Source organism: Tiliqua scincoides, chromosome 2 (assembly GCF_035046505.1).
Source record: "Tiliqua scincoides isolate rTilSci1 chromosome 2, rTilSci1.hap2, whole genome shotgun sequence".
NCBI lineage: Eukaryota > Metazoa > Chordata > Lepidosauria > Squamata > Scincidae > Tiliqua > Tiliqua scincoides.
This window is the reverse complement of record NC_089822.1, coordinates 15459829-15484887: the sequence shown is the minus strand read 5'-3', so window position 1 is coordinate 15484887 and position 25059 is coordinate 15459829. Positions and strand designations below refer to the sequence as shown.

The window sequence follows — 25059 nt, the reverse complement described above, 5'->3', positions numbered from 1 at the left end:
GAATTATGAAGTAAAATATGCTATGAAATTTGAACCTTTCTGGTCAGTTATTATTATTATTATTATTATTATTATTATTAACAGTATTTATATACCGCTTTCCAACTAAAAGTTCACAAATCAGTTTACACAGAACAGTAAGTTCTGCCTGTAATCAGTAAACTAAGTAGTATTGAAATTAGTGCAGTCCACTATCACTCCTCAGTTCATGGCTATTGTGTCTGATGCACAGAATAATAGTTACCATAGGTTACACATGCTTTGATGATGAGTGTGGACCAGACTGACTCTTTTCAACTTCCAGCATTGCTTTATATTCTCACTGCATTAGGTAAATGTTTTCCACGTCCTCAGCCCCTTGTTAGGTCTGCAGTCTTGGAGAGCATTCCTGAGGGCCAAAGAGCATGTGACAGCAGCATGTATGAAGAAATGATTCTACCCTAGGGAGGGGCAATTCAGAGCATAGTATGTGGGCTGGAGGAGAAACTGAACTTTCTGCAGCCACCTCCCCTGAAACTGCTTTTCTTCAGTAAAGTTCTGTAACTGGAAATAATCTCCATGAGGAAAAATGCTTAAAAAGCAGCAGCTTTGAGCAGAAAAGTACTGTCAGGTGTAGGGTTCAGCTCCTCTCACTCTCCCATGCTGCACTTTAAATTACACCCTGAGCCCCCAGACCTAAACTTATTCAGGTAGGCAGTGAATTGTCTGTTGTTCTAGTCATATAGACATAGTTAGTTAGGTGGATCACCTCTAATGCTTGTGTAGGAAAACTGTTGTGTTTGAGGGAGACTTTTGGTGATGCTTGCAGCATATTTTCAAATCTACTTTCATGGTGACAATATGAAAATTCTCAGAAATCTAAATCACCATACTCAAGAGCATCATGCCTATAATTTCTAAATGTACTGTATATTTCACTAACGTATATTTGTTGAAACTTTAAAATGCTGTACAGCAGGATCAATTAGCATCTGAAAAGCTGGTTAAGACTGCAACCCTATGCATGCCTTTTTAGTTGTAAGCCCCACTGCAACTGCAAAGCTGGCCCTGGTGCCACCCAGGGCCAAGACTGCCCCCCTGCCCAATAAACATCAGTTATGGTTTCCCACAAAAACGGAAAGTGTTTTTTGGCATTTTGAAGGTCTCAGAAGGCCTTCTGGGGGGTGGCGAGGCTGTGGGCAGCCTCCCCAACCCTTAAAAGGCCTTCTAAGTTCTCAAAATCGGGCCCCCAAAAAGGCCTGGGTGCTGGGGAAAAATTGGCTGCTGTGGGTAAGCATCGTGGTGCCACTCCCCCATGGGATGCTGCCTGGGGCATTTGTCTCTCCCCCAGGTATACCAGTACCCCGCTGAACACAATGGAGCTTACTTCTGAGTAGGTAGTCATATGATAGTGCTTTAAATGTCTTTGTTCAACGTTAACAAGATAAACTAAAAATATGAAGGGTAAGGCAGCCTTCTGCAAAACAAACACGTGTTTTGGTTCTGAGCCTGATATAAATAGAAGACAGTACCGCTGGAGTAAATAGCTATATCATTAACTTGGATTCAAATTGCTGCTAAAACATGAAGTTCACTGAATGATCTTGGGCTCTTTAAAGGTAAGCAGAGGGCAAGACATGTGCAGTGCCTTTGTGTATTCATAAGTGATATCCAGGGTCATGAATCAACAGATAGACTTGCTGATGATAAAGAAAAGAGAAGATGTTTGATAAAGTGTTTTTCTTTCTCTTTCTTCAGAACAGATAATACCTTTTCAGTGATTCTGTTTTTAAGCAAAAACAGACATCAAGATAGATGCATAACATATTTGAAATTGTATGACATTTTAATTTCCCAATAATGTACATGAAGCACTTTAAACTAAATGGCATTGTACATTTGTGCTGGCCATTTGCCTGCAATGCTTTTTGTGATGTTTTGATCTGGCTATCAATTTACTTTAAGCTCATAAGGGCTGCTTCACAGGTTTCACTGGAATTCAGAGACAGGCCTCCGCATTATTTTATGGTTGAATACGGTGTAGATCTGTGCTTGAGTGAAGGAAGAAAATGTAGATTATGACATTGACTAGGTTCCAATAAATTAGTGGGATACTTCCCTCCTTTTTATTGGACACCAGACCTCTAAGCCCTATCATGTTTTTTAAAGTCTCGTCTGTTTCAAATGTGGTTTACTATGTGATGGGCGAGGTGCAGGTTGAAAAATTGGAGCCAGAGTCTTCTCAACAGGTTTTGAGTCCTCTCAACTGTGTTGAATGTTGATGGGAGATGGAGCTGCTGCTGGACTTAGTGTGTGTGTGTGTGTGTGTGTGTGTGTGTGTGTGTGTGTGTGAGAGAGAGAGAGAGAGAGAGAGAGAGAGAGAGAGGTCTTGCTACATGCTACATAACGAGGATCACAGAACTATAATCAATATGTTTGTCAACCATGCATTGCAGCAGTTAATGAAAGGTTGTTTCTTTTTAATACAGCTATAACGCTTTCTTATACGTGAGTAATACATCCTGGCCGGAGGCAACGGACAATAATGAGTGGTGCAGCTTTGGGGATTGAGATAGTATTTGTCTTCTTTTTGGCATTAATCATACTACATCGGTATGGCGACTTCAAGAAACAGCACAAGCTTGTGATTGTAGGAACATTGCTAGCATGGTACCTTTGCTTTCTCATCGTCTTTATATTGCCTTTGGATGTCACTACAGTAAGGAATTTCATTTTGGCTTTTTCCTGTTTATTAAAGTTGGTTATGCATGCATAAAATGCCCCAAATAGGAGTAGTCTCAGGTTTGTCTATATTACTTCTCTCTTATACCTAAGACACACAGACTTGTATCCTACATGATCTTTCACTTGTGATAGTTGACAGTTTTCATTCATATCCCATTCTCTGCTGTCTTCAATCCTCAAAAACAAAATTTCAGAGCATGTGGTGAGGGGCTGTTGAGGGAAGGGGAGATTATCAAATATTTGCCTCCCATTTTGCATGTATGGTGCTTCATGGGCAAATGGGAGACAGCGTTAAGATACACAAAAACTTTCTAATATTTTTGCTACACATCTCATGTTCTTAAGCAACTTCCTACAGGACTGTGGTAGCCCAATCTTTTGGTAACAAAGGACAGCAGTAGCACATGTACAATTGAGCAAACTAAATATAAAAAAAAGAAAAGAGGAAACTTTTTAAGGAGACAAGGCCTAATCCTATCCAATTTTCCAGCTGCTGATGCAACCATAATGCAGTGCTGAGGTAAGGGAGCAAATGTTCCTTTACCTTGAGGAAACCTCCATGACGGCTATCCCACCACAGGATGCAGCACACACCCTGATGGCACGGCTGCATCAGGGGTGGATAGTTGGATAGGATTGGACCCCAAGTCTGTATAGGTCAGTATTGCCAACGCTTAAGGGCACCTGCTCTCCAAGGTTTCAGTCTGATATTTCCCAGCCCTACCTAGAGATGCCAGGGATTGAACCTGGGACCATCTGCATGCAGAGCATATGTGTTAATACTAAACTTCTCTTAGTTTACAATTAAATTGACAGGTTTCTTTACTTCTTTCCCCATCTCGCAAATTTTCACTTAGCTCTTTTCTAATTGCCAACTCCTTTTTGTCCTCTAGACTATATACAATCGATGCAAACTTGCTGTAAATTCTAGTCCATCTGAAAGTAGCACCAACAATGAATCAGACAAGCTAAGGTACTGAAGACTGATGCGCTTTCTGCATGCAAATGTTAAAGAAATCTTTTCTGTAACCAATATCATTATTAAATTGTTTAGATTGTGTCCTAACAAGAGTAGCATCATTGTGTAGCTTGATAGTTGAAAGTTCCCAACAAGGTATGAATAAGAATCAAGTGAAATTTCATTTACAGCCCAATCCTAACTGGCCTAGTGCCAGTGGAACAAATGCATATACCTTCTCAAATGGGCTGGAAAGCACATTGGGGCAGTGTGGGGGCTCATGGTACTGCTGGAGCAGGTAAGCTCCATGCTTGCCAATGGGAAAGAATGAGGCGGGGAGGGGGTGTAATGGAGTAGGGGGCGAATCGGGCGTAGGAGGGCACAGGGTCACAGCAGAGGCCTTTGCCATATTCTATTTCCCCTGTCCAGGCCTGCGTTTCTGATACGAAATTTATTGGACTTACGCCAATTATTCTGCTCAGGGAAACCCGAGTAGCCCCATAGTAATTCTGGAGCTTACCTCAAAGCAAGGGGACAAAAGTCCTTCAGCAGCCTGTATTCCCTTGCTAGTCTGTTTCGGCACTGCTACATTGCAGCACAGGAATTTCAATAGGATTGTACTGTTAATAAAGCACCTATATTTTTAAAAATCTGACTGTACTCTATACATTGAGTTTTATTTCAAATATACTACTTTCTGTAGAAGTCTTCAGGCATTCTTTGTGACTTACATTTTTTGTTAAGAATATTTGTAATATTTGTTAAGAATATCCACTTGTAATGTTTGTTAAGAATATCCATTTTACCTTCTGGCTTAATTCCCAGTCATCACATGTTAAGCCATATAAATAGTTCTTATGCTGCCTATCAAAAATGCCTGGGATTATCTTTGGTAGCCCTCTAGGGCAGTAGTTCTCAAACTTTTTAGCACCAGGACACATTTTTTAGAACGACAATCTTTTGGGACCCACCGGAAGTGATGTCATTGCCAGAAGTGACATCATCAAGCAGGAAAAATTTTTAACTTCCCCATACAACCAAAGTGGATCAATTAAGGGCACAATCCTAACCCACTTTCCAGCACCAACATAAGGGCAATTCAGCTCCGAGATAAGGGAACAAACATTCCATTACTTTGAGGAGGCCTCCATGAGTGCCACCCAACTTCAGGATGCAGCACTCGTCCCATTGGCACAGCTATGCCAGAGCTGGAAAGTTGGTTAGGATTTGGGCCGTGTTGGAACATATGGGAAGAGGAGTCTTGAGTAGCATGCAAAGCCCGAGGCTGCAATCCAGCAGGGAGTTGCACACTAAAGGTCATTGACTTCAATGGTGCATGTGTTTTAACTTTAACAAACTTATGGGAAAGCAAAACAAACCCAGGTTTGCTGGGTCTAGATTTCTGCTTTCCTTCTACCCTTGTGATAATCATAATTTAAAAGGCTTTTAGACTCTTTCAACCAGAGGCTTCCAAATATAAAACAACTTTTTGCCTGGCCCATAGGTGTACATGTTTGGTTCCTGTTGCATATATACAACGTTGGGCAGAAATGGCTTAAATGAATTAAATAAAATATAGCAAAACGAAACATCAACCAGCACTACTACAGCAGCAATAAAATTACATTTTTGTAAGCTACGTTGTGCATTTTCCTTGCAAAGGAAAGGTGGGGTAGAAATTTTTAAATAATAAAATAATTTAAATAAATAGAATTACAATATAATTACAGTTACAATACAAAATTGCAATACTGTATAAGCAGTATTACATCTATTTTAGTTGCTGCTCCACAGCCTTCATTTTCTTTTTCCCATGAGAGTTTGATTAATGTTTTCTTTAGTATCCAGGAACCTGATCCTATCCAAGCATTTTTTCACTTCAGTGTTTGTGATTGCAATCTTGTAAAGTATCTTTGTAAACTATGAGTCATTCAACAGCTATGACCCACCTTTGACTGGACAGAATTTTGTGGTGTGGTAATAGAATAATTATATCTGAGCTGCTAATCAGAGCCATTTTTTGTTCTGAGTAACCAAGGCTGCAATCCTAACCGCACTTTCCTGAGAGTAAGCCCAATTGAACAAAATAGGACTTACTTCTGAGTAGGCCTGGCTAGGATTGTGTCCCAAGTTAATTGACTAAGACACATGAAAGCCATACATGCTAATTAACTTGCATGTTAAAATGTTTCGCTAAATACTTCATTTTATAATTTTTATAAAATTTTATAAAATATATTTTATAAAATATTTTATAAATGTTTTAAGTTTATAAAAGTTACTGGTTCGTTTGTAATTTTTTTTCCCCTTTGCATGTAGCCTTCACAATTTTTAAACTCATTAGTGCATAAGGCTGTGGTTTTCAAACTCGCAGGGAGTTTGAATCCCGCAGTAAGGTTTTGCAGGGGCGGGGGGGGGGGAGGTGAAAGTGAGAGTGGGGCAATCACGCTCCACTTCCTGTTTTGCGGAGGTGGAGCACAATCGCCCCACTCTCACTTTCCCTGACCCGGGAAGCCCTGCAGGCACTCGCGCCCAGCTCCCTGCAGCCAGAGACAGCAGCTGCAGGGACTGGAGGGTGCACCCCAGTCCCTGTAGTCCGGCCAAAATGGGAAGTGGAGTGATCGCGCACTGCTTCCGGTTTAGCGGAGTGGGGTGCGGTAGCGCTGCTGCCACCTTCCCTGACTTGGGAAGTCCTGCCGAAGGTCGCGCAGGGCTCCCTGCACCCCCAGGGGACTGCAGGGGGCTTGGGCAAGTGCACCAAGCCCCTGCAGCCCCCCTGAGCGGCGCAATCCTAGGGATCACGCCGCTGCCTCCTCCCTGCCTCCTGGCTGCCCCACGCCTTAAGGGGAAAGGGACCATGACCCTCAGGCTGGGGCGTCACGACGCCCCAGTTTGAATACCACTGGCATAAGGGGATACCAGTTGAGTAGACAAGGGACTTAACAGTTTTTTTCCTGTGGGTTAGTAGGTCTGTCCCAAAGGTATACCCAATGTTACTTTGTAGCTGCATTTTTGTGAGCAACTGAAAATGACTTTTGGGGGGAAATTGAATTTTTTTGAAACATTCTGTATCTCCTTTGTTTAAACATAAATCTGGCTGTCTTAACAGAAAACAAGAGTGTTTCAAACCATGGAGTTACATTCCTACTGGAATTATGCCCATCTTTTGGCGCGTAGTATACTGGACATCGCAGTTCTTAACATGGTAAGAAATTGAAGGAACTAAAATGCTTGTAAGAATTCAGACTGTGTTCAAAAAACATATATGTATATGTAAGCTATATGTAGAATTTGAGTGTTAATCATTAATGTGAGAACTTCAGTGGATTTCATATGAATATAGGTGTTAAACATCTTGCCCAGAAGGAAGTGGCAAGCATCTTAAAACATGGATTTTAAACCAGCACATTCCTCAGCTCCAATCAAACTGGATAAGCTTGCTTGAACAGGAGTGAGTGTTTTGATTTAGGGAAACAACCTCACTGGCATTGCAGACTGGGTGCATCCTTCATCCATGAATCATTTGTCTGCATAGTCTACCTGTGGATAGTCTCATTGAATTTGTTGTCTGCTACTCATAACATGGTTTCTAAAACACATTTGGATACCAACTAACCACTCTGCTTGTGTAGGCTCCTTTCATTCAAGAAATGAGTCCTTCCACAAGCGGAAAGGATTCTTGTTTGAGTGCAGTTCTCCTTCCATGAACATAAGAAACCCCTCTGAGCAGAGTAATTAATTGGAATCCAAGTGTCAGTGAAATGCCACATTTGCAGTTCTTAAGCCATTTAGATGAGGTATAGTCCCTTTCTTTGTGAATGAACTGCTGTGGAGTAAAGAGTCTCAGGATTATAGCCACTATTTTTTCAAAACATAGTTAATGTCCATCGGAAAAAATATGTTTATGGCAGGTTACCTGGAACATGTTACTAACAAGCACAAAACAGAATGAAACTTTTTTTTTTAATTTTGTTGTTTATTCCTAGGATTCTGTTACCCTTTATGCAGTCATATGCTAGGTCAGGAGGCTTTTCCATTACAGGAAAGATTAAAACAGCATTAATTGAAAATGCAATCTATTACGGGACCTACCTTCTAATTTTTGGAGCATTCTTAATATACGTGGCTGTAAACCCCAAGTTCAACCTGCAATGGTAAGATGATTAAACTTTAACGACTTAAAGATTTGGGGTGTGTTTTAGTAGCCATAGCACTGTATGATGGAATGGATCAAAAAATGAGCTTGGACCTGCCCACTGAAATCTTTGACTTCTTCCTCTTGAGTGACAGATCTGCATGCCACATCTCCAACTGCTTTTCAGTGAATGTTAGGCTTGAGGGATGGTGCCTGGCCCAGTATCACTAAGAACTTCATGTCTGAGGATGAACTTAGTTTCCTGGTCTGGCATTCTACCTCATATGTGGTACCATATTTTTTTAACACATGTGCCGTGGAGACACAGGCATAAGAAGAGCCCCGCTGGACCAGGCCAAAGGCCCATCTAGTCCAGCTTCCTGTATCTCAGAGTGGCACACCAGATGCCTCAGGGAGCACACAAGACAACAAGAGACCTGCATCCTGGTGCCACTCCCTTGCACCTGACATTCTGAGGTAGCTACTTCTAAAATCAGGAGGTTGCACATACCCATCATGGCTTGTAACCTGTGATGGACTTTGCCTCCAGAAATCTGTCCAATTCCCTTTTAAAGGCATCTAGGCCAGATACCATAACCACATTTTGTGGCAAGGAATTCCCCAGACTAATTACGTGCTGGGTACAGAAGTATTTTTCTTCGTCTGTCCTATCTCTCCCAAAACTTAATTTTAGTGGATGTCCCCTGGTTCTGGTGTTGTGTGATGTCCCTCTATCCATCTCCCCAATAATTTTGTATGTCACAATCATGTCGCCCCCCTCAGGCGCCTTTTTTCTAGACTAAATATTGCTCATTTTCATGTGCCAAAGATACATGTCTGGGGACTTGTATCTTGATATGGCCTGTATCTAGTCTTTGATCATGATGCACACTCCCACCAATTGTCACCACAAGCAGAAAAAGAGAATAGGACGTGATTTGGAGTCCAAACAGTGAATTTATTAAGGAAAAATTAATATTACGACTTAAAGCACTGATATCAAGCAATAAAGAAAAGCGAACAATTATAAATGGAAGAAGCAAAAGATGATGATAAAATAGAACATAAGAACAGCCCCACTGGATCAGGCCATAGGCCCATCTAGTCCAGCTTCCTGTATCTCACAGCGGCCCACCAAATGCCCCAGGGAGCACACCAGATAACAAGAGACCTCATCCTGGTGCCCTCCCTTGCATCTGGCATTCTGACATAACCCATTTCTAAAATCAGGAGGTTGCGCATACACTGATGAACCTTCTCCTAGGAAAAACAAGGGGCTCGGCAGAGGCCAAGGAGAGGGGGATGTTACCTGTTCTTAAAACTAGCGCATAATTTTGCTCCATAGGGGGGAGAGAAGTTTTTTGATGTGATCCCCATATGTGTACATGCTTACATTACTGATTATACCTTCACTCATATTCTTGCCAACACTCTCATTCTTGGGGATTGGGTTCTTTTTATGGAGAGAGAACGGGTAGGCGGGATCAAAGCCTGTAACAGACCAAAATGAGAATTAAAAACTAAACAACAGTAATTGAACAGAAAACAATTCAATCTGTATTCCAAAGGGGCATCAATCTTTAGCAACATAAGAAGGGGAGAGGTTCATGGCATTAAGGTAGAAAAGAATGTATTTTTGTATTTTTCTGAGAACTTTCTTGAGATGAGTCAATCTCTTTTCTGTTTTCAGAAACATACTAATTAATGCCTCTGAAACTATTGAATGTGAAACTATCTTTCTGTCTTAGGAGTGAGCTTCAGACTATTGGAATTGCTGCTGCCAATACCTGGGGCCTCTTTCTCCTTGTGTTATTGTTAGGATATGGCCTGGTTGAAATTCCACGCTCTCACTGGAGTGGAGCAAAGAAAGGTTACCTTCTTATGAAGACTTATTTCAAGGCTGCCAAACTGATGACAGAGAAAGCAGATGCTGAAGAGAACTTGGAGGATATTATGGAGGTAAGTAAACCATGCTGCCCAAAGCTCTGAGGTGGACAGGAAGCAGTTGATCGCCTCACTTTCTTTGGAGATCATGATAAGGAGCAACAAATTTTCATGTACATTTGAGCTTTTTTTCTTATTCATACACAAGAAAATTGTGCAATGTATTGTGCTATTTCTTATTATTTTACTACTAGAAGTAGGAATGGTTCCTTTTCTAAAGAACTCAAAATGTTTATGTAATACCATCTTTGAGAGATATGCAAAAGGAGTAAAATATGAAGTATTGAACAGTGACATATAAAACAAGGAAATAGGGCCCAGTCCTATCAAACTTTCAGTACTGATACAGCCATGATGCAGCTGCAATGCAGCTCCAATGTAAGGGAACATAAGGCCTCTGTGATTGCACCTCTGCTGCATGATGTAGCACATGTCCCATTAGTGTGGCTGCATCAGTGTTGGAGAATTGGATAGGATTGGGCCCTAAGTTAAGCCAAATCCATTTACTTTGAAATGAGTGAGAAGCATGCTTTAACAGTCACACGTCAATTTATAGGGCTGATTTCATGATGTAACACCATTATTAGGAAAGATGGTGATCAAGTTGATGAGTGGGGGTCTCAGTTTGTTCTAGAAAACTCAGGAGTGTAGTTGTTCATTTGCTTAACCCCTAAGAGCCAGTGTTATAATTAGAGTGTCAGAGTTGGGTTTAAATCCCAGCCATGAAACCTTCTGGGTGACCTTGGACCAGTCAAATCTGTCAGCATAAGCTACCTTAAAGGGTTGTGAAGGAAGAGGAGAGAACACTGCCCTGAGCCCCTTGGAGGAAGTATTAAAAATAAAAATTTTAATTTTGTAATTGGGATTCTGAGGTCTGTTTCAAGATCTGTGTTGCATCTTCTGGAAAGCAGGAAAAAGACATTATTTCAAAAAAGTACTTTCTGATATGCATTCCAGCTATGGTTTATTCCAGGTACTGACAACTTGCAATGGAAGCAGGTCTATTGCAAGTTATTTTAATGAAACAAATTTGATCACTAAAAATTGCATTTTGTTTTTTGTCAAGAAAAAAGACTGTTGTTGCACATATGAGCTCTATAATTCTGAGTTACAGGCCTCTTTTTAAATAGCAGACTATCAGCCCAATCCTGAGCTGCCCAACGCCCAGGGCTGCAGCGGCACAGAAAATGGCTGCCCTGCATCCTGTACACTCAGCGGGCAGCAAGCAGCTCCTCAGGAGAAGGAGACTTTTGTTCCCTTCCCCTGGGTAAGGCGAGTAGTCCCACAATGGGGCTACTCTGATTCTACGGTGACCCAAGGGTCAGTGTAGAATCAAGAGCCTCTGTGTCAGACTAGCAAAGCTCCACCAGTCCTGCCTCCCTACCCCTGGCACGCCTTCACCCCTCCTTCCCTCCACTTCCCCCTACCTCCACCTACCTCTCTGCCTCCTGGAGGTCCACGCGACCACCAAATGGCAGAGCACCAGTGCTCCATCATTACTAGCCCAGTGCCAGCCGGCATTGAGCTAGCACTGGCTCACCACCAGCACTGAGAACTGCAAACATGCTGTAAGGCAAGTTTGTGACTGCGCATTGGTGATGAGCTGGTGCGCACCACGTAGGATCGGGCCCTATGAGTGGTCCTGTGGCTGTTCTGCACACTCCTTGGGGCTTTTACTGGAATCCTAAAGATTTTAATTTTTTTAACATACATTTTTTGCTCTTGTGGTCATGGAAACAAGTTTGCTGATTTGATGGGGAAAAGTTAATGAGGGCCAATCTGATCTGAGTGCAGATCAGATTACTTACTGCAGCTCTATTTTGACAGAATTTATTTCAATGCAAAATCCTAAATATGAATGTTTGAAAATGTTTGCTTGTTTGAAAATAACACTTTAGAACTTTAAATTTAAATTTACCAGATAGTTTAATTTACCCCCTTCCCCTTTCAACTCACGACTGTCTATGTTGAAAAAATACTTCTGGTCTCTTCTGCATAAACAGGAGGTCCGTAAAGTAAGTGAGAGCATCAAATACAATCACCCTTTGAGAAAATGCGTGGATACAATATTAAAAAAGGTAACTCTTTGAGTATACTCTAGTAACAGTTGCACATATGGAATATTAGACTGAAACATTTAGTTGTTTTCAGCATGCTCACTTATTACATTTCTGTTTCACTAAACCAAAGACCAATGTGGGTATTAAAATCTGGCATAACAATATAACGTAAAGTCAGTTAGAAGTCATCTTTGTGTTATTTCCAAGTCTGGCATTTTTCCATGCAATGAATTTACTAGCACATCATAAGAAGGCAAGAAGTATCAAGCCAGTTGCCTGGGTAATGGGGATATGTTCACTTCTTTTAACATTCAGAGTGAGGGCAATGGAAAGTTTTGGTCTGCCATTAGCAAGTTGTTATGATGTTTATCATGTTCACTGTACTATCCCTGATTGGCTGTGGTTGCATAGTGATGAAACGCCTTTTTTAAAAAAGTGCACTAGCAGTAGCAGATCAGGGGGACAATAGCTGTAAACAACTACAAACAATGTATGAGAGATTTTTCAATATGATTTTTATTTGGGGAGGGTGATTCTCACTGTGCTTTTTTCACACTGAAAATCACCCTCCCCTTCAAAGTTCTTTGGCCCCAAAATGTCTGTCTTTTACAAATAGCAGCTTAAGGAAGGGATTTTTCAGTAGGAAAATCATGCTGAGGAAAATGCTAGCAACCCCCTCCCCCAGTGGTTCCAATTTGCAGTTTGTGGGATTCTCCACAGCCCCCCCCTCTTTTAACAACAAAGGAACTTGGGGTCCATTCCTATCCAACTTTCCAGTACCGATGCAGCCCCAAGTTAAGTGAACAAATGTTCCCTTACCTTGAGGAGGCCTCTGGGACTGCTCTCCACCACCACAGGATACAGCACACATCCTGTTGGCATGGCTGTATCAGCACTGAAATGTTGGATAGGATTGGGCCTTGGGGGATTGAAAGAAGAGGCAGTGAGTGGGTGGGCGGGCTGTTGGGTGCTATTCATAAGGCTTTGTGGCCTGTCAGAAAGGTTGACTTGAGGATGATAGTGTGTCATGTTGGTATTATCTGTTGAGACATATCTTTTCATCTCAGTGTCCTACTGAGTATCAGGAAAGAATGGGTAGAAACATGGATGACTATGAAGATTTTGAAGAAAGGCATAATACTTATCCAACAGAGAAAAGCCTGGTCAAACTTCATAAACAGGTAACTTGATTGTTTAATTTTAGCACGTAGGTTAAACCATTTCTGCCCAGCATTGCTTATATACCACAGGGATCAAGTGTGTATACCTGTGGGCAGGGCAGAAATGGGTTAAATTTATTTAGACCTGCTCTTTTTCTGGGAAGCTAAAACACCTGAAGTTGTCTACATGAGTTCCTTGGTAACAAGCTAGTTTGCAATGTCTATGTGCTTTCCAAAGCAGTTTCGCTCATTAGAAGAGCTGAGTGTTTGAACTGATAGCTATGTAATATATGGAAGGTATTCTAAAATGTGCATGCAGAAAGAAGTATGGCTGAATGCAGGTCAATCCAGACATGACACAGAAAGCAGCATAAAACTGTATTTTTTATTAATCAAGGACTTTAAAATATGGAAGCCATATTGTGGTATCACCTTGGCTAGGACCAACCAAAAAGACACACAATCTTATTAAGTAAGTTCTCTGGAACTCAGGTTGGAGGTCAAGAAAAGTCCCTGTTCTTGGTTTTCATAGTATCTAACCTGATGAAGAGTTCTGAAGAACTTGAAAACATTCAAGGTGTTACCACAATATGGCTTTTTGGATTCTTTTTTTCTAATGGACTAACATGGTTATCCATAATTTTTAACGCAATTTGATAATGAGACGGGGAAATGGGTGTGCATTTAGTAGCATGTCACAGATAATATAGTCAGGTACGACAACATTTGTTCCTGAGGGATAGTTGGTAGCCTCACAGTGCAATCCTATGCATGGCTACTCGGAGAGTAAGCCCCATAAGTTCCCTGGAATTTACTCCTAAGTAAGTGTGTACAGGATTGCAGCCTTCATCACTGCAGTCCATAGGAGATAGTTCCCAGGTTTCTTTTGGCATATACGTACATTGTGTATATATTGTTTTCTTTCCTTTGAGAAGCAGTACGTTTCTCACTTGGCTTATGTGAGAAAGTTGGATGTGCAGTTTTATATACATTTTCTGATTTACCCATCTCCCCTGCTGCCATTGCCACAAATAAATAGAACATTCATTTGGTTTTCTCTTCTTCTTAGGTAATTTATTCTGTTCAAAGGCACCGTCGTACACAGGTCCAGTGGCGAATTCTTTTAGAACAAGCCTTTTACCTGGAGGATGTAGCAAAAAATGAAACCAGTGCCACTCGTCAGTTTGTTCATACTTTTCAGTCTCAGGAACCTGAAAGCAAAATTACACAATATTTCTACACTCCAACTGTTGGTATGTGCTAGCATGGAGATACTAGTATGCCGTGTTTATAACCAGGATTAGCAAAGTAATAACAAAAATCAAGGATGTGACCCAGTCCATGGGCTCCATGCCTTTTTGGGGGGGGGGGGCTATTGACTCAGTGGAGCTCTGTCTCCTGCCAATGAGTGCATGTGCAGATAATGCCACACAAGGCTGTTGAGGAACAGGAACTCTGTGCCCATTTTCCGCATCCCCATTTAGCCCCGCTTCTTGCCTAGAAGTTACAAGTTACAAGTAACTCATTCCGTAGAGCTTTTGAAACTAGCAGTATTCAAGTTACTTACCCTTGCTGTTTTCTCATTTTACTAATTTCTTTCCTAACATGTAAGTAATTATCTCTTTCCAGAATGGTACTGGGAGTGTCTTCTGCGGCCATGGTTTCACAGGATTCTTGCTGTTGTCTTGGCCACATTTTCGATCATTGTCGTATGGTCAGAGTGCACATTTTTCAGCACAAAGCCAGTTTTGTCCCTGTTTGCTGTCTTCATACAACTGGCAGAGAAGTCATACAACTATTTCTACATAGAGGTTAGTTTGAAAATCGTTATCGATATCTGCCACTTGTAATATAGTCTTTTTATTCTTTCATCTGCTTTTATATAATTTTTGTTATGTAACAGGAATTAGTTGCATTTATTTAGTTCACCTGAAGTCAGACTGAGACTGCAATCCTAACCATACTTTCCTGGGAGTAAGCCCCATTGAACAAAATAGGACTTAGTTCTGAGTAGACCTGGTTAGGATTGTGCCCTAAATTGTTTTGGTTCTAAACACTGAAATTTCACTAAATTTTATTTGTTAAATTTGATTAAATTTGTACAGCCTTGGGATAGCCAGTGTTTGCTATCTTCTGGATGCTGGAGAAACTGTATTAATGGCTTCTCTTTTTCTGTCTTCTAGATCATGTATTTTTCTCTCTTGAATTTTTTTGGGGGGTGGGGGGTAGTTTCAACAACTATACTAATACCAAGTTACACTCTGTTTCCTTAAAAAGCTTCATTAAGGTGTTACTAGTGGACAGCCTATGACAACTTGGCATTTGGGAGACCTTCAAGAATATAGGCAGCAATATATATCCCATTGCTTTTCTGCCTTTTCCTACTAAGTCAAGTGCAATGTCTGTCCTTATCAATTTAATAGCTGAATTCTCTCTACCAAGATAGCTTGCTGTTATATTTTGTATCACTTTTTGACAGCAGAAGGCACAGCAAACTGACCCATTCCATATGTCAGCCTAGTATAGCAACAGGGCAAAAAAAAAAAAAAAAGTATATCTGAAGGTAATGGTCTGATAAAAAATTAGAACATTAAATTTATATTTAGTTCTTTTGTTGTTGTACTTAGAAGTGGAAAAGCTTTGTTTTATGAAAGCATAATACCCTGCACATGCCCGATCTCGTCTGATCTCGGAAACTAAGCAGGGTCAGGCCTGGTTAGTACTTGGATGGGAGACCGCCTGGGAATACCAGGTTCTGTAGGCTTATACCATAGTCTTTCGAGGTTGAAGGTTGCCAACCAACCAACATTATTAATAATAATAAATAATAATAATAAAACTTTATTTTTATCCCGCCCTTCTCCCAAAAAGGGACCCAGGGCGGCTAACAACATATAAAACAAATTAAAACATAATTTCACAGATAAAAACATATTAAAAAACACATTAGCAGAACCCATAAAAACAGTAGTCAGAAGAGTCAGAATAAAAGAGCATAAAACAGCAGTTCTTAGAGGAATCGGGCCTGTAAAAAAGCAACTAAAAGATATATAAAAGATGTTAAAAAGGCCAGAACGTCAGAAGGCTTGGTTAAACAACAAGGTCTTCAGGCCTCGCAGAAAGGACTCAAGAGAGGGAGCCATTCTCAAGTCAAGGGGAAGGGAGTTCCACAACGTTGGTGCCACTACTGAGAAGGCCCTATTTCTTGCCGCCGCCCCACGTACCTCCTTAGGCGGCGGCACTTGTAAAAAGGCCTTCTCTGATGACCTGAGAGTACGAGCCGGATTGTATGGGAGTAGGCGATCTCTAAGATAACCTGGCCCAGAGCAGTATAGGGCTTTAAAGGTCAAAACCAGCACCTTGAATTGGGCCCGGAAACGAATGGGCAGCCAATGTAGCCCCCGGAGAAGCGGGCTGACAGAGTCAAACCGCCTAGCTCCAGTGACCACACGGGCCGCCGCATTCTGCACTAATTGCAGTTTCCGAACCGTCTTCAGGGGCAGCCCCACATAAAGCGCGTTACAATAATCTAACCTCGATGTCACCGTAGCATGGATCACCGTGGCCAGGTCTGCACGATCCAAGTACGGACGCAGCTGGCGCACCAGCCGAAGCTGAGCAAAGGCCCCCCTAGCCACAGCCGCCACCTGGGAATCCAGGAGCAGCTGCGAGTCCAGGTGGACCCCCAAGCTGCGGACCTGCTCCTTCAGAGGGAGTGCAACCCCATTCAGAGCAAGCTGATAATCCAGCACCTGCATCGAGGATTTCCGAACCAGGAGAGCCTCTGTCTTATCCGGATTTAATTTCAGCTTGTTAGCCCCCATCCAGATCCTCACTGCTTCCAGACAGCGCTCCAGGCCCTCAACCGCCACCCTGGAGTCTGGAGGAAAGGAGAGATAAAGCTGGGTGTCATCAGCATATTGATGACACCCCACTCCAAACCCCCGGATGACCTCTCCCAGCGGTTTCATGTAGATATTAAATAGCATGGGGGACAGAATTGAGCCCTGCGGCACCCCGCACCTCAATGGCCAGGGTGTCGAACAGGCATCCCCCAGCACCACCATCTGGGACCGACCTTCCAAGTAGGAGCGGAACCACCGCAAAACAGTGCCTCCAACTCCCAACTCGGCCAATCGGCCCAGAAGGATACCATGGTCGATGGTATCGAAAGCCGCCGAGAGGTCCAGCAGGACCAACAGGGACGCACTCCCCCTGTCCAATCCCCGGCATAGGTCATCCACCAAGGCGACCAAGGCAGTTTCCGTCCCAAAGCCCGGCCTGAAACCAGATTGAAAAGGATCCAGATAATCCGCTTCATCCAAGGCCCTCTGGAGTTGGGCCGCCACCACCCGCTCAATCACCTTGCCCAGAAACGGGATGTTGGAGACTGGCCGATAGTTGTTCAACACATTGGAATCCAGGGAGGGCTTCTTCAGGAGGGGGCGAACCACCGCCCGCTTCAAAGCAAGCGGCAGTGTCCCCTCCCCCAAAGAAGAGTTGACCACCCTCCCCGTCCACTCAGCCAGTCCCCCCCGGGCAGCTCTTATCAGCCAAGCTGGGCAAGGGTCAAACAGGCAGGCAGACGGCCTCACACTCCAAAGGAGTCTGTCCACATCCTCAGGCTGCACAAGCTGAAAAGAATCCCACAACACTGGACAAGCAGTTGCCAGGGGGACATCGTCAGACACTGTCAATGTGGCATCCAAGTTGTGACGAATACGATCGATTTTATCTGCAAAATGTTGCGCAAACACGTCACAGCGGCTGACCGTGTATTCCTCCTGGTCCACTGGCGGGGCCTGATGGAGGAGGCCCCGCACCACACGGAACAGCTCTGCCGGACGGTTATCAGCAGACGCAATGGTAGCAGAGAAGAATGATTTCTTCGCTGCTACCACCGCCACGGAGTAGGCTCTGTAATGAGCTCTACTCCGTGTCCGTTCGGATTCATCACGAGTTTTCTGCCACCGTCGCTCTAGACGCCTGCCCTGCCGCTTCATCAGTCGCAGCTCCTCAGTGAACCAAGGAGCCGCTCCGAGTCTGCGACGTGGCAGAGGTCGCTCCGGAGCAATCTCATCCACTGCCCTGGACATTTCCCTGTTCCAGAGGTCAACCAGGGCCTCAGATGAGGCGCCAGTCTTGGCAGTGGGGAAATCCCCCAGAGCCCTCAGGAAACCTTCAGGATCCATTAGCCTCCGGGGGCGGACCATAGAAAATGGTCCCCCGCCTCTGCAGAGGTAGGAAGTCGCAACCAGTCTAAACCTTACCAGGAAGTGATCTGTCCATGACAACGGAGTGATCTTGATCTCCTCTACATCCAGATCACTGCCCCCATGCCCAGCTGTAAACACCAGGTCCAGCACGTGTCCTGCAGTATGTGTCGGGGCCAAGATCTTCTGGGACAGGCCCATGGTTGTCATGGCAGCCATGAAATCCTGAGCTGCACCTACCGCAGGGGCCTCGGCATGAACATTGAAGTCCCCCAGCACTAACAGGCGGGGGGCCTTCAATGCCACCCCCGAGATCACTCCAGTCAGCTCAGGCAGGGAGACTGTTGGGCAGCAGGGCGGGCGGTACACCAACAGAATCCCAATCCTGTCCGGTCCTCTCAACACAACATGCAGGCACTCGAACCCAGCAGACTGCTGGACAGGGCACCTGGTGAGGGAGATGGACTCACGATAGACCATTGCAACTCCCCCTCCCCGTCCCTGCAATCTTGGCTGCTGCAACACCTGGAAGCCTGGCGGACAAAGTTCAGAGAGACTAACGCCTCCCTCCACGTCCAGCCAGGTCTCCGTAATGCATACCAGGTCGGCTTTCTCATCCAGAATCAAATCCTGGATGATACAGGATGATACATTATTAGTTGACAAATGCCAAATCTCTAGGACCAAAGAACTCATATGGAAGTACGTTTTGTGACTAGGATTGTTTGCTGGCCAATGTATTCTCTCTGACTAAATAAATAAATAAATCCAAACTCCTGTTATGTAAAGGGGTCCTGGAGAACACTCCTTCTGAACCCAGAGGAGCACCTGACAGTAGAGTTGCACTTGGCTAAAGGTCTAAAATGCAGCCCATTCTCATGATATCTGATTTCGTCTTGTAATTGTTATAACTAGATTTTAAATCCATCTGTTTCAGATAATACCATCATACTAGGGGCTGTTTCATACTTTCATTCTTCCTTGCAGTAGTGTTCACAAATTGCAATGCACAACTGTGTATGGAAAAATGTTACCATGAACCAGATTGTAATATAATAAACTGGAACCATTTCTGTAATTGCTGCTGTCAGAAAAATACGGCCATGTTCATAAAGTTGACTGCTAACTGATTACATGTGCAGCCTGATTCACACTGAGCTTTCTCTACCCACGTACTATTTTCGCATGGATAAATTCAGCAATGTGAACCAGCTATAAGAGTGCTTCACTGTTGAAATGTGGGACCAGGAAGGCATAAGATCATGCTTAAAGATGCAACTGGCCCTTGTTTGTCCACTGTGTGAGTGGGGTAGGATTGCACAGTTCTGTTTGCATAGTTTGCTCTCATATATTGTTATCTTCAAAGAATTCATACATGTTATAAGAATAGACAATTGGTTAGTAACAAAATAGCGATGTATTTAATTATATCAGTGTGAACAAAATCTGTCTGTCTGTTTTGTAGATGGCTTGCTTTCTTACCATCTTTTTCCTAAGTATCTGCGTTTATTCTACCGTCTTCAGGATCCGTGTATTTAACTATTACTACTTAGCATCACACCATCAGACTGATGCCTACAGTCTGCTTTTCAGCGGCATGTGAGTACGCAACTAGTTCATTTTGATGGGCTTAATTGAAAGCGATACAAAGAAATAATGCACTGTAGCATTTTTGGTCCTAGTTCATAACCTGTGTACAGTACTTCTAGGGCATTGTATCCCTTGCTTCTAGAGAGAGGATGTTTTGTTGTTGTTGTTAAGAATATTATTATTAAAAATATTTTCATATCACTTTTCAAAAGGAGTAGTTCACAAAGTGATTTACATAGGAAAATAAATCAGTAAATGGTTGACTATTCCCAAAGGGCTCACAATCTTGAAAAAAAAAATACAGAATAAACACCAGCAACAGCCGCTGGAATAGACCCCATCCTGGGCATCTCCCTGAACTACAACTTGTGAATTCTGATAAATGGTGACTATTGTGTGTTGTTTGAATGTTGGCAAGGATATGTGTTATCAAGCCTGCAAGAAACCAGGGCTCAAACATGTATACTCATGCATGATTGCATCAGTAAAGCTGTTAGTTTCTTTCCAAAACAGCACTTGATTGCTTGACAATCTCTTGGTGATATGGAAGGAAAAGGAAAATGTTAGAGGAAGATGCAAACCATTTCAGTATTGCCAATTGTTTTTCCCCCCATGTAGGCTGTTTTGCCGGTTGACTCCTCCGCTGTGTCTAAATTTCTTGGGCTTGACTCATATGGATTCATCAATCTCTCATAAAAGCACTCAGCCAACAGCATACACCTCTGTAAGTAAAGAAAGCAAATACATCTTGAAGCAGTATGTCTTGGAAATAGATGCTGAAATATTGGCTTATTGGAAAAAAACGATATTAGCTGTAGGAATTTGAATTGACTTTATTTCATGTATTTTAGTTGAAATAAATGGTGTATGGTCAATACAATTAATAATAAAAAGGCAACATAACAGTAGGCAGAACAGCAACTATAGGGGGACGTGTTGCTGCCATAAAATCAATCTGCCAAGGCCTATCTTTAATAAAAGCTTCTTTACAACTGGCATCAGGTACAGGGAGACTGATGGATCTCACCAGAGGCTAAATTTGCAGTTGTAGGGCTCACCAGCTATGTAGCCAGTAGTAATGGACCAGAGAACAGGGCCTCCTGCTTATCAAAGCGCATGGGCAGGCTCAAAAAAAGGTGTTAGTGATCTTTTTAAGTTACCTGATCCCAGACCAGCACTTTAAACTGGGCCTAGAAACTGATAGGCAGCTAGTGCAGTTGGTTCTAAATCGAGATAATGCACTTCAGTTGAGAAACTGGCCAGCATAATGCATTCAATGTGAAAACTCCTGTTAATCAAAATGGAAATGAGCCTGAGCTTAACTCTCCCACTAAAGTCAATGGCACTAATAGGACCCAAAGATAATTGAATCTGCAGGTAACAAGGGCCCATTGTACATATAAAATAACCAATGCTTTTGACAAACATTTGGTCTTGAACTTGCATGGTTTCACAGAAATTTCACAGTTTTGGAAAACCCCTTTCCACCTACCTTTATACATGGTCAAAGTCTCAGTTGAATAGTTGTGAAGACATTTGCAGCAGGCCAAAGACATTGCATTGAAATGTGCAGTGCCCAAGACAACTGGGGCATAACACCTTTAAAAGCAGCATCTTGAATTGCACATGGAAGACAGTGGAGAGCAATGTACCATTTTCTGTCAGCAGATGGCAGCACAGAGCAAGGTGCTTCTAGATCTACATGTAAATCTGTACACAGTTCAGGAAATTACCTTGAGGTTGACATACTGAACTATGGTTTAATTTTATTATTTTTGCATATTTATATATTCCAGTTTCTAGGATGCATCAAGATAGCCAAGAAGGGTTAAAAACAAAAAACTAAATAAAACTAAAGAAATAAACCAATATAACAGTGCCAAGTACTATTTATAAACAACTTGGCTCATGGAGTACTAACTTAAGGGAGGTGTGGGCTCACATGTTTTTCCTCCTCCTCCCTCTTGCCCAACAGAAGGGAGAAGACGACTTCTTCAAATGAAAGCAGAACAAACTAGTTTTGTGTTGGAAAAGCAGTTAAATTAGAGTCTTGGTGTTAGGATTCCAAACAAGGCACAAATCGTGATTTGATATATTTTATTGGCATTTTATATATATAAAATATCTCAATCACAAAGCTTTCACTCTCTTCTTCCCACATGCAAGAGAAGATTCGGGAGGGGAGTGTTAAGGTTATGGCCCTTTTAGGCACATTCCTATTGCAATAAATCATGGTTTAGTGCTGTGTCTGAACCAGGCCATCAAGTTGTCTCCTTTTCTACTTGTTTGTATTGGTGCAAAGTCATCCATAGGTAGATAGTTTAAGCATTATTTGTTTTTGTCTGTGACAAATTATAAGCAAGGATAAGCAGCTGTCTGTGGCATGCATCATGAATGTACTAGAATTATCTAGCCAGTATGGCCAGCAATCAAAATATCTGAACAGTAATAAATACCAGTATATATAAAAATGTGTTTTGTTTTTTATTTCTTTAAAGACTGAGATTTCTTAACCTCTTTTGCCCACAGATTATGGGATCCATGAGAGTGTTGTCCTTCATTGCAGATGGCTTTTATATTTATTATCCTATGCTGGTTGTCATTCTCTGTATTGCTACTTATTTCAGGTAGATAATTATTTTGGATTTATTCTGTTTACTTGGGTACACAGGTTTTTCTGGGATATACAGATTTTTCTGAAATTACTACTTACTTCCCAGTAAAGCCTTCATCCAGGATTTATTGCAACCATTCCCAAGAGGTCTATAAAATTGCTTGTTTCAAATTGCAGGTACTAACTTAAAAACATGTAAGAGTCATTTCTGTGCAAGAGTGCAACCTAGACTTGTGAAGGCCCAGAAACAAAATTGGAAAAAATGGAAAAAACTTTGGCCTCCCCCCCAGTACAATTTTCAACATTTCGAATGGAAAAAACTGGAATTTTGGGGGAATGCTGATAACAATTCAGATGAAATATTTTTTATTTTGGAATGACAGACACTTTTAAAGTTAAAGTTTAATCACTCAAAATGCCAGGAACTGTGTGTTCTGAATATTTGTGTTATTGAGATTAGCCTTCTGAGTCCAGGTCTTTTAAAATTTGGATAAAAATTTTGGGTAAAATATTTTGGGTTTTTTATGTAGATGTTATGGATCTTCCTCATTACAATGGTAAGTGAGGCTGTTTTTAAAAGGGATGTTTTTCCTTTAATTTAAAGGACGCTTTTTATCATGTTGTGATAAAATCGTATGAGAAAAATCAACTGATAATTAGGTTATTCCTGTATAAGTGAAAGTACAATTTTATATGCTACCTGTTTTATAAATGATGCATTTTATGCTGCTAAAGTAGTAAAATATGTGTAGTCTTGATAGGAAAGTAAAAATTTTTTATATTTCAATTTTCCCAAAATTTCCACTTTTTCGCCCCCAAAATGGTTCTCCCCTCCCCCCCACCATGGCTTCAAATTTCTAGCAATTTTACATCTCTCCATTAAGGTACTTTGTGTTCAAGTGTTTATTAGACTTCTTAGTGTTTGTTTTTTTCTAACACTGCTTTCATTGCTTTAGATTATAGTCTCTGTTTATCAATACAAAAAACGTAATGAGTTGGTAGGTGTGACTGAGGATGGATGCAAAATGAGATCATTGTTATGTTAGTAATATAGTTAAGAGGAATTTCTGCCACAAAAACTAGAGCAAACTTAAGCCGCCCTACAAATCATAATTGACCCATGTCCCATATTTTTTTTATTAAACTTTGATAGTGAGTGAGCTGAGTGCCTTATCATTTTGCATCTCCAGCCAGGTACCTGATTTCTGTACCACACAAGATATTCCCAAGCTGTTTCCTAACTGGTTATTGGTACATACATTTCAGCAGGCTGTATTTATTTGGTTTGTCTTAGATAAGGCTTTATGGTTTCATCTTTCACACTTTACTGCTGAAATTTTTTCATTGTTGTATCTGACATTCCAATTCCCTACACTCGCACTCTCTTTTCACTCAAGCAGGGTTAAATGCAAACAATTAATCCATGGTGGGCAGGGTTCAGATTTGTGGGATCTGTTTTAGGTTGTACCAATACCTGAGATTTATTAAGTGGAGTCAGGTGCAACACTGCAGCTCAGGAGGGATACATAGGGATTTAAGGACAGCCTCTGAGCCCAGCCTAGGAGTGCATTTCCAGGTTCAAGAGGTCAACCCTCTTCCACAAAAATCCAGCTTTTTTTTCTTCCTCTCCTGTTCCAAGTTTTGTCTCAGCAGTTTAAGTTAGTAAGCAGAGGTGTTTGTTGTTGTTGCTATTATTTTTTAAAATACTAGGAGCCAGAATCTCATACAAATCACCTGGGAATCTACTAAATATTATCTGTCTTAGATTGTATACCTGTTTCTCTTTCAGTGTTCCACCCTTGCTTAGGAAAGGAAAGTCATTGAAATATCCATGTGTTCCCTGTGTTCTGTCTTACATGAGGTCAGGGTAGGCCTTGGGTTCATCCCCTCTCTCACTTCTTCCCTGCTATCTCACCTAGAGGAACTAGTTAAATAACAGAGAGTCTGTATTTGTTTGAACACAGAATCTCCCATTTCAGTAATTAGCTGTCCTTGTCTGAGGAGGGGCAATAGAAGGAGCTTGTGAAAAAAACAGCACAGATAGAAGTTTGAATCATTCCATTTCTCTTATTACAGCTAATATTTTTTGAATATTGACAGAAATATTTTGTCACTTGTTTTTATTAGTTTAGGAACCCGGTGTTTGAACCTTCTGGGATTCCAGCAGTTTATGGGAGACAACGAGATGACTTCAGACCTCATAGATGAAGGAAAAGAATTAATCAGAAGAGGTAAAGTGCCAGAATTTATAGCAAAACAAAAATATGCAAACTTAACAGAGAGAGAAAGATGTGCGTTAGCCACTCACTCAGCGATTCTTCCTAAGAATTGCCGGAGGTATACCTGGTCCTGCACTCAGTGTCCGAAAGTGGTCAGTTGGATGCCTTGAAAATCTCATAAGTAAGGTGTAATGGAGATTAATTTCTGTCATTAGAGATATATACTTCTGAGCACACTCTTAAATCCCATGAGCCTTAAGAGAGCCATCCTCCATAAATTTTGGATCTACTTTTCAGTTTAGTTGTACATTGTGAACAGGGAAGAACCTCGCCCCTTGTGATAAAGTTGCCTCTACATTTAAACCCCTGCCAAACTGCTTTCTACTAGCTTTTCCTTTCCCTTGACATTAAGTGCATGAGGATTCGTTAAGCACATCCAATG

General features: G+C 41.8%; 1 protein-coding gene and 1 pseudogene across 3 annotated transcripts in view; both read left to right on the top strand.

Annotated features, from left to right (window-relative positions):
- Positions 1-25059, top strand: part of LMBRD2 (LMBR1 domain containing 2) — a 33215-nt gene that overhangs the window by 1666 nt on the left and 6490 nt on the right. For 2 of the 3 annotated variants that reach the window (XM_066615850.1, XM_066615848.1), the window contains exons 2-14: positions 2469-2698; positions 3618-3697; positions 6792-6887; positions 7669-7836; positions 9566-9776; positions 11765-11839; positions 12889-13002; positions 14051-14234; positions 14611-14792; positions 19660-19793; positions 20403-20508; positions 22314-22411; positions 24526-24629. In XM_066615850.1, coding sequence (XP_066471947.1) covers positions 2525-2698; positions 3618-3697; positions 6792-6887; positions 7669-7836; positions 9566-9776; positions 11765-11839; positions 12889-13002; positions 14051-14234; positions 14611-14792; positions 19660-19793; positions 20403-20508; positions 22314-22411; positions 24526-24629 — 1726 coding nt within the window. In that variant the 5' untranslated portion in view covers positions 2469-2524. Of the gene's footprint in view, positions 1-1560; positions 1599-2468; positions 2699-3617; positions 3698-6791; positions 6888-7668; positions 7837-9565; positions 9777-11764; positions 11840-12888; positions 13003-14050; positions 14235-14610; positions 14793-19659; positions 19794-20402; positions 20509-22313; positions 22412-24525; positions 24630-25059 lie in introns of those variants that run through there. The other variant, XM_066615849.1, reaches the window with a different exon arrangement.
- LOC136643261 (5S ribosomal RNA) lies at positions 15625-15745 on the top strand (annotated as a pseudogene).